General features: G+C 41.4%; 1 protein-coding gene across 1 annotated transcript; it reads right to left on the bottom strand.

Moving 5' to 3' along the window:
- Positions 1-546: 546 nt before the first annotated feature.
- Positions 547-2,963, bottom strand: LOC308299151 (C-C chemokine receptor type 8-like; the record flags this gene model as incomplete). Its single annotated transcript, XM_080742869.1, is given in 3 exon segments — positions 547-586; positions 588-1,484; positions 2,923-2,963. Coding segments are annotated over 3 exon segments (978 nt in total).
- Between the last annotated feature and the right edge of the window lie 7,346 nt (positions 2,964-10,309).

Below are 10,309 nucleotides of genomic sequence, written 5' to 3'. Positions count from 1 at the left end.
TGGAATCTATGAAAAGGTTGTGTCCTCCATACATCTGCCTACAGTACTCCAACTAGGCTGACACACAGCTCATTCGCACTTCCGCACAAAATACTGCTCTCATATGGAGCGTCGGCCATTGCGTTGCGACATAGCTTGAACCAGTGACAAGCAGTGTAGTGGTGGAAAGTAACAGTACATGTACTTGAGTACTGTATTTAAAGGGATATTCCACTTTCAAGAAATGTTTTGGTCATTTTATCGTCTACTCAGGATTTTGTGAACACAAGGGACAGATTTTAATTAGCTTGGTTCAATATTTATATATTTAATATTCATTTTATCAGACACTCGCCATCCAGGGCCCCTTACTATACAAACCCATTGTAACTTCAAACTCCATTTTAACCATGCAGTGCAGATGAGCTGTTACACTGTCACTTCATAAAGCAGTGGACTTTTCGTCCACACTGGGGGTTTGACAGGAAGGAGACACTGTGACCCTGTCCTGAGAGACGAGTGTCCCCATAAGCTGACACAGCCAACACGGAGTCTTGTTCATCAACCTCACCAGGTGCCTCCTGAACTTCTGCCCCACGAAAACATACAGTACGGGGTTGATGCAGCTGTGTGAGTACGCGATGACCTCGGTGACTTGCAAAGCCAATGTGATCGCCTTGCTGCTCTCGCATCCTCCGTAGACATGAAGCAACTCCAAGGCTTTGAACAAAGACGCAATGTTATAAGGCATCCAACAGCAGAAGAACACGGCTACAACTACGAGAACCAGTCGGATGGTCTGTCTCTGGACTGAAGGGCTGAGCAGGAGCTTGCGAATGATTTGGGAGTAGCAGAAAACCAGGACAGTCAGCGGAATCAGCAAGCCGATAATGTTCATTTTGAATAGGCCGAAGATACTCCAGAAGTGACTCTTGGTACCGGTGTCGTCGGTGTATAAGGCAGAACAAAAGAGCTTGCCTGACTCCGGGGCCTTGTGTACCTTAAGGAAAACCAGATCTGGAAACGAGGCGAGAAGTCCAGCGACCCACGTGGCGGCAGCCGCGATCCCTCCAAAGAAACGCGTCCGTGCTCTCAGAGTGTGGACCGCGCTCACTATCGCCAGGTAGCGGTCGACGCTCATCAGCAGGATGAAAAAGATCCCGCAGTAAAAACCGACGTGGTAGATACCCAGGACCACCTTGCACATCGCGTCCCCAAAAAGCCATTGGTCCCTGGCTTGGTGGGCCAGGAAGGGAAGGGCGCACACCAGGAGAAGGTCGGCGATGGCCAGGTTGAGGAGGCACACGTCGCTCATGCTGCGGAGACGCACCCCAAACGCGATGACCCAGAGCACCAGAGTGTTCCCTAGAAGACCCACGATGAAGAAGACGTAGTAGAGCACTGGGAGGAAGTAGGACCCATGACGCCCGTATACACACAGTCCGTAGTCCCCGTCGTAGTTGTAATCGCCGTAATAGTCATCATAGCCAGCTGCAGTAGGTGAGCTGAGAGAGAAATTGCAGTATAAAGAGTGGGTTCTCTTTTATAATGGAATGCTTTGGTATATTAGGCCCGTTTTTGAATGAAAACAACATAGTCTAAGATATTATAGTTGCTTCAAACATCGTCTCTGTCAGGTGGAGAGTGGAGACCTCATGTGTCCTAAACTGTTACTTTTGAATTTGAAAAGTATAAGTAGCAGATCTACAAAAAAGTCTATGCAAATTATCCAATTAAATGTGAACAATACCAAAATGTCCCACGCACACACTCTCACACACAAAACTTGGAATCAACTGAGAAAAGTTTGGTTGTCAGAACTTGTCACGTTTATCAAATTGTTATCATTTTTTGGATGACAATTCATTACAGTATGTAATGTGTGATGAATTCTCACTGAAAGCAGGGATGGTCGAGGCTGCAGTTGCCATCCTGATGTTAAAGCACAACTTCACCCATTTTCAACCTATCTTCGTATAAGTGATCCTCACTAATGTTCATGATACAATGGTACAATTTGTTTCTACTCGGTCTGTCTCTCATAGGAGGGCTGTGGACACTTCAGAAACCCACTTGCCAGTGATATCAGCGTTAGGCAGGCAGGTGGTGTTTTTAAACAAGATTTAAATTATTATTATTTTAATTACAGAGGCTTCCATTAATAGCATGCCAACTTTCCAGGAATAGAAAGCCTGCAGTTTCTATTAGCTTGGATTTTGAATTCCTCATTGATGATACATCACTGGTGGGTGCATGGGTTTTAGAAGAGTCCACAGCCCTCCTCTGAGACACAGATGGAGCGGACACATTTTACGTCACCCAATTGAAAATGGGTGACGTTGTCCTTTAAATGTTCTAAAACCAACATTAACAGAAGTTAGATAATCTCTTTGACGTTTATCACATAGCTGATAAATGTGAGGTGTTCATTTCAGACGACCAATTCAACCCCAGCGTCCCTATTCTGGGGGGAACGTTTGCCAAAATAGACGATCTACAAATTCACGACGCGTCGCAGCAGTAACGTGTTGTGAACTTGTAGATTGAGAGATTGGCTATTTTGGGGTGAAGAGATTTGATATTGACAGAAAAAGCAGTTGCAACTCAGGTCTGTATTACAAAGATTATAGAGGTTACATGGCTAATGTTATTAAAGGTTAATAAAGATAGAATACGCTGAAAGTGAAAATGAAAATGAATGAAAGTGAAATGAAAAGATTAGGTCTGTAGTTTCTTAAAGTATGTTTAAAATGTGAGAAATTACACTGTAAATAGGCCTACTAACACAAAATGATTTGTTGAAATTCAATAACCGATAACAACATTTCAAAATATAATTATGTTTAGAGAGGCAAATTGGTTATTTATTGTTTCGTTGATTAATTTTCAAAGTAGACTTTTAGACTTATTTAATGTCAAACTAACAATAGTGAGAAGTCTCACCTGCCCATGCCGTTGAGAGGATAGCTGGTGGTGTTGTTCATTTTGTATTTGCACGAGAAGTGAAGTTGGACAGTGCTTTCAAAGTGCTATCATAAGAACTTCCCATTTATTTGGTGTGTGTGTGTGTGTGTGTGTGTGTGTGTGTGTGTGTGTGTGTGTGTGTGTGTGTGTGTGTGTGTGTGTGTGTGTGTGTGTGTGTGTGTGTGTGTGTGTGTGTGCATGGGTGTGTGCATTGATGGACAGTAACACCCTACATTTACATGAGTACTGTACAGCATATTTTGTGAGTGTCTGCACTTTACTTATTTATTTATTATGTATTTTTGGATAGGCAACATTTATGACTTTCACTCAATTACATTTCAAAGACAAACATCCCCTTCTGAGGTACATTTCTCGGAAGTGGAAAAGGGCCTTATGAATGAAGCACTTTTTCCAAATATAATGAAAATAGATTATTTTCAAATAATATAGCCTAGGAGTTAATGTTAACACTCAGCCTGACCAATTGAGATTTTAAAGTCGATTATCTTTGCTTAAAAAGGTCCTCAAACTAGAAGTCAACTTGACTTACTGTAAGTCTCGGGCTGTTCCATTGAGTAGTCTAGCTCCAATTTTGAATAGAGGATGTTGCAACATTAAGAGTTTTAACAACATTGTGGAACTGATACTCTTATTTGTAAAAAGAAAAAAAAGAAAAAAAAAAGAAAACATTGGATAGAGAGTACCACGGAACAGTCTTTCTTAGGAAAAGGCCTATATAGAGGTTGGTGTTGCCAAGCCAACAGACGCCGTCACAACTCCCAACTTTCAACGTCAACTACAATACACCACAACACACTTTAGGTTTTTCCACCAAGCCTGTCATGATGAACCAATACAGCCACCCTGTCAAAACCTCCAACAATAACACAGTACACATACTGTAGATAAACATCAGGCTTGAATTCCAGAGCCAGAAACAGTCACTGAACAGGTGTCATTGCCACCTAATCATTGGGTCCCAAAATGACAGCAATAGTACAACAGCTTGAGGTGCGTACACACAGCCTACAACATAATCAGCAGCAGCAAAAGGGGACAACATGGTTCCTACCTTGAGCCGTCTTCTACTTGACTTGATGACTTCATCAGTTATGAAAGTGATGGATAGAGAGATAGAGCCCTCTCCTCTCTGTAGTTCATCCTCATGGTGTCTCTGGTCATCTCCACCCTCCATACATCTGGCTAGCTCTCCAGAACTTTATTCACCTGTTGGGAGCTCCGGCCTCATTCTCCTGGCTGCCATCTTCTCTCTCAGCCTCGGTTAGTCCCTCATCCCCTACAGATGATTGTTGGTAACATGTTCATTCTGGTTGCCAGGGACGTTCTATAGGGCAGGCTTCAGGGTCCAGCATCCACAGCTGTACAGGAGACTCGATAGGACTGAGAATCTGATCTTGATCGATGTGGTGGTGAGAGGGGGGGTCAGACTTCCACACACTGAGAATTAACCTAATGAAGGAGGAAAAAAAGAAGGTTTAAAGGAGTAGTTCACCCCCAAAATGATTTTTTTTCCCCTATCGATTACACACCCCATGGAAATTTCAATAATATTTTTTAGTTTTTGTCGCATTCCTAAGCAAATAATTTGAGGAGACCCTTTGTAGGCCCATTGATTCTGGATGGAGACCCAAATGCATTTGGGGTCTTCGGACTCAATGGGGGTACATTTATTATAATCAAATTATTGGCTTAGGAATGCGACAAAAACAAAAACGTATTGAACTCAAGTCTCCATGGGTGAGTAATTGATAGAAAATAAAAAGTAATTTTAGGGGTGAACTACTCCTTTAAGCCCAAATATCTATCACTTTAATAGCCTACTGTAAGTATAGCCTGAGGCTACATACAAGCCATGAGGCTTCATGCAAGGATATTTGGTGCTATGACCAAAGAACATTGTGTATTGATTTATTTACTGGTATTTAGATAGCTACACAAGCAGGCTAGGACCCATGCACACACAGCACCCTCAACTGTGTGTCTGTGAATTTCAGTTTCAAAATATAGGGTTTAGCCCGCCCCGTACACAACATGTTAAACCACAACTGACACACACACACACACACACACACACACACACACACACACACACGCATGCACGCACGCACTCATGCACGGCGCGCGCGCGCGCGCACACACACACACACACACACACACACACACACACACACACAGCGTAGCTATAAAAGCACAATTAAGCTCTATTCCATGTAAATATCAAAGCTAATTAAGCAGCCGTAGGTAATGTAACTCACCTGTGGAGAATAAACATAGGCTACAACTGCAGTTGGTCATTAGGGTTAAAACGTCTCTTTCAACATGATGTCACTACATTTGACTTGGCAGGTTTCATTCCCTGGACATACTGGCAACTCTGCTCAACGCCCATGAGGTGTAGCGTTACGTTGTAAGTTGTTTATTTCACTGTTTTACTGCCAAATACAGGAGTTTGTGTTAAATGTCCTGTCAGTCTGTTTGCACTGCAGCAGGTCTGTAGGGGGCAGGGCGCGAAAAACCGGAGCATTTAAAGAGCCCGCGCCTGGTTAGCCCCTCTCAGGACCCCAAAATCACCTCTTTTTGTATTTTGACGTCGGTCCGACGTCAAAATACAAAAAGAGGTGATTTTGGGGTCCTGAGAGGGGCTAGCGCCTGGTAAGCTTTAGGGAGTGTGTGTCTAGCTTCTAGGGACTATCTGACATACACCTTTATTTTGTGTCTGAATTCGCTATTTTTCATGTTTTTGTTTTGTTTTGAAGACTGACTATTATGGCCCTTTTGAATGAGGCAATCAGGGTTTCTGTGGGTGCCTATTAGGGTGCTGTAGAATACTTTGATAATATATATTGGATTTTAGCCTACCACTTATAATTACAACAGACTAATTGCACTGTGACTGTATTCTATATGCATTATTACAGCAAAAATTGCAGATCTACAAGCTCACAGCTTGTGCTTGCAGATCTGCTATTTTTGGACCCCCCCAGAAATCTAATTGATAAATGAAGTATAATTCATTTTCACTCTGGGGGGAGGGAGGGGGGTTGGGGTACTACTTATGTAGAATTTATGTATACCGACCTAAAGTTGCTATAAAGTATCAGAAATTCAGGGGTGCTATAGGTGTTCCTAAATAAAGGCATCTGTGTTTTGTAAAGCTATGATTGAATGCTTTGTCCAGGGTTGCAAATAGATCCAGCTGACACATGTTCCCCCAAACAGATGCAGCACACAGGATTATATACTTTCTGAGGCAGTGGCTGTACTGTATAAGTAGCCTACAGTGGTGCATTTACTCAGTGGTGGAAAAATCGCACCCGTGCGAAGTGAGCGGTGCAAACTAATTCCTGCGCGAATCAGTGTTGATAGGCATGCATGGCAATATTGTTTTTGTTGTGTATGATGTCAGTCTAGAGGTCTGCTCAGACTATATAAGTCTTTATCGTCATTTCTCATCAGTTAGTTGACCAAGCTACGGATTGAACTTGTAAGAGTGTCGTAGTGTAATGATAAGTGACCTTATTTACCTCCAGAGAGGCCTCCAGAGAGGCGAGAAGAGGCCAGAAGATGAAAATTTTAGTTTTTCAAAGTCTGTTCATTTGTATTTTAAACTTGTATTAGCTGCCTATCATTTATAACCTGTAAGATTTTCCACAGTCTGTCTAAAAGTGTGGTTATTTTATCGCTTATAAGTGATATTCATCTAATACAATTTTGAAATTCAAGGTTAGCACCGCTCAATAATTTTTTTATGACGTATTTTACGCGGCCTAAACGCGTTATGACGTATTTTACGTGGCCTAAACGCGTTCTAAATCAGGGTTAACCAATCGGTTGCCTCTGTGACTCGAAGTGTTTCATTGGTCTAGCGAACTCATGTCATCATCATTTGTGACATCATAGTTTTGGTAAAAAAAGCGGTCTATAGGAGCGGTTAGCACCGCTCAAAAAGGTAGGGTCTACTCACATTTTTTACTTAAGTAAAAGTATCAATACTGCAATGTAAAAATACTCTGTTACAAGTCCGCAATTAAAAATGTATGTACTTGAGTAAAAGTAGAATATTTTTTTTTTATATAGAGAGAGATCTCTCTATAGCGCTGCTGCTACTCAAAGATGGCCGCCATTTCAGATCATGACAAGTAACAAGCCAGTGGGCCAATTACATGAGTTATATTTCGTCATTGTTGGGTGGAAATGATGAATGATGAATGATTTAAAGTAGTGAAAACAGCCGATCTACAAGCACACAACGCCTCGCACCGCCAACATTTTGTTTTAATTTTTGAGCGGTGCTAACCGCTCCTATAGACCGCTTTTTTACCAAAACCATGATGTCACAAATGATGATGACATGAGTCCGCTAGACCAATGAAACACTTCGATTCTGTTGATCTGTCCATGATGTCATAGTCACATAGGCACCCGATTGGTTAACTCTGATTTAGAACGCGTTTAGGCCGCGTAAAATACGTCATAACGCGTTTAGGCCGCCTAGATACGTCATAAAAAATTATTGAGCGGTGCTAACCTTGAATTTCAAAATTGTATTAGATGAATATTCACTTATAAGCAATAAAATAACCACACTTTTAGACAGACTGTGAAAGATCTTACAGGTTATAAATGATAGCCAACCTAATACAAGTTTAAAATACAAATAAACACAATATCCACTGGGTATCCACTGATTGCCCAGTTCTTCGGGCTCTTCCGGCCCAGCTCTTCTTGAAAGATTCAGTCAAGTCAGTGGTCTTGAACATAGCTGACAGTTGTTGTACTTGGCTGACAGCTGTTGTACTTGGTTGTACAGCTGTTGCTGCAAGGTCTGTGGTTCCAAAAAATTTAAAATACAAATAAACAGCTTTTGGAAAAAAAAGATTATGCTGTCACTAATGAGGGTAACATGAGTTAACTAGACCAAATGTTCCGCCCCAGGATAACGGATGATTCTTTGGTCAAAATAATCGTGGTATGAAATTCAAATACTTCGGCTTTGCCGAAATAATTAGTATAGGGTCATAAACAAAAATCTAGAGGCAAATAAGGTCCCTGGTTGCCTAACTGACGACCATCAGGCTCTGGTGGCAGAGCTGGTTCTGTCCAGAGATGGTTCCGTCCTCTGTATGGTGTAAAGGTCAGGACACACGAAAACCTTATATAGTCTGAGCAGACCTCTAGACTGACATCATACACAACACAAAGAATATTGCCATGCATGCCTATCAACACTGATTCGCGCAGGCGCCCTTACAGGAATTAGTTTGCACCGCTCACTTCGCACGGGTGCGATTTTTTTCCTAATGGCCGGCCTGGACCAGCCGGGAATGAACTGGCCGTTCGGGAGTTGTCCCGCTTTTCCCAATGGCCAGCACGTCCCTGCTCTGCATTGACTTCACTTGCGTCGCATGGGTACCTCAGTGGTAGAGCATTACCATTAAATGTGAATGCTGGAATCTAACCCCTGACCTTGATCTAAACGTTTGATTTCACGGTCAGGGGTTGGATTCCTGGCACCGCCAATCTACAACCCATGTGTGAACTTTGCAGACTTGCTATTTTCACAAAATATTTGGCTATTTTCACCCAGATTATGAAATAGGGATGCTGGCATTGTCATTTCCACATTGTTGTTTGTCATGAAAATTGTTCTTGTGCCCTCGATCAAACCTACCCCCATGTATGTCCTTCAAGCTGGAAACAAAGGGATTCTAAAATTACAGCTGTTTCACAGTATATAAAACATCAAATGGGGGAAACAATTGAGTCTTTGACAATGATTTCCAGCACTATTTTTAATTTCGCTGAGTTTTTACATCAACAACGTTTAATGCAGATAAAACATAATATAAATCATCATAAATGTCTCTGTCTTTGAACAAAAAAACAAGATAAATGCATGGCACATGAGAACTAAAAGAAATAAAGAAATACAATAAAATGAAATGAACAAATCACAATCAACACTTTGTTCTAACCCATGTGCACAGAAGGCTAATGCAATAGTTACCGTGTTCGGTAGTTTCTCTCTTTTTTAAATAGTTGAACCAAAAAAAGGACATGGAAGTGCTACTTTATAGGGTAATCATACAAGTTAGTCTGGACGTGTGCAGTACTGTATGTGATTAATTACATTTAAAAACTTGAGCAAACATTATTCTTCTCAGAGAATTGCTAACGTTCAACATTCATTTGTGGCTGCTGAGATTCAGTCTCTCAAAAAGTGTGTGCGTGTGTGTGTGTGTGTGTGTGTGTGCATGTGGCTGTGTACGTGCGTGTTCAGTAACAGGGGTATACAGGTTACATTGGAAGTGATGAAACAAAAACATAAGAAGAAGCTGATGAATGATCTCTCTCCTGATTCGATACAATTGGTATGCTGACCTGAAAATGTCTTTGCGGTTTACCAAAAGAGCTGGAGAGATGAGGAGTCAGTCCCCTGTTACTGAACAAACACTCTATAGCAGGGGTCTTCAACGTTTTCAGGCCAAGGACCCCTTAGTTGAGAGAGAGATGAAGCAGGGACCCCCACAACCTTTTCATAGATTCCATATAGTTTCATTGTTTGACAGCACAATCGTCAGTGTATTTTGGATTCATGTGAATTTGTGTTTTCAGATAATTAACCACTTGAACCGTCAATAGTAATTCACTCTATACTTAGTGTGCTCTTTTTCCCCTCTACACCAAAGCTCTTTCCTGCGAGGGATTGTGAGCTTGTAGATCGTCTATTTTTGTCTAAAGTTCTCAGAATATGGACAGTAGGGTTCAGTAAGTAAGTAAGTGGTTAATATAAAAAAGGAGGAAAAAAAAACATTCTATCACTCAAAGATTTGGAGGACCCCCTAGGGCTGCCGGACCCCCTGTTGAAGACCCCTGCTCTATGGGGCTTTTAAGCCGTGACATCATTTTGTAGTCAGACCTCCAAGCAGATTTATTATCAATATCTGTCCCTCGCTATTTCAACAGATCCGAGACAAAAATAACGACTAAAGTATAATTCTACCACTTTCCAGAAAAATTAGTAAATAGTAAAAATAGTAAAAAGATTCACGGGCGCTGGGGCCTTTTGGCCCCAAAAGTTCTCCTCTGCCTACAAAATGATGTCAGACTTAACAGCCCCATAGCAATGATTACTATTGGAATAGTTTTAACAACAGTTATTTTATCTTCTAAAAAAAAAAAAAAAACATCACTTACTGTACACCCCTTTGAAGTGTAACAGTCATTTTGGATCTGCATCATCCTTCCATATAAAATATGTTGGCCTGAGGGGTCGTTTAAGCGATATACTGCATATATATAAAATCAATAAACAAACTGATCTCCCTGTCAAGATGGCCTA

This window comes from Nannobrachium achirus (genome assembly GCF_963921795.1).
Source record: "Nannobrachium achirus genome assembly, chromosome: 15".
NCBI classification, from domain to species: Eukaryota; Metazoa; Chordata; class Actinopteri; order Myctophiformes; family Myctophidae; genus Nannobrachium; species Nannobrachium achirus.
The sequence above is the reverse complement of the archived record's forward strand: the minus strand, read 5'-3'. Positions and strand labels throughout refer to the sequence as shown.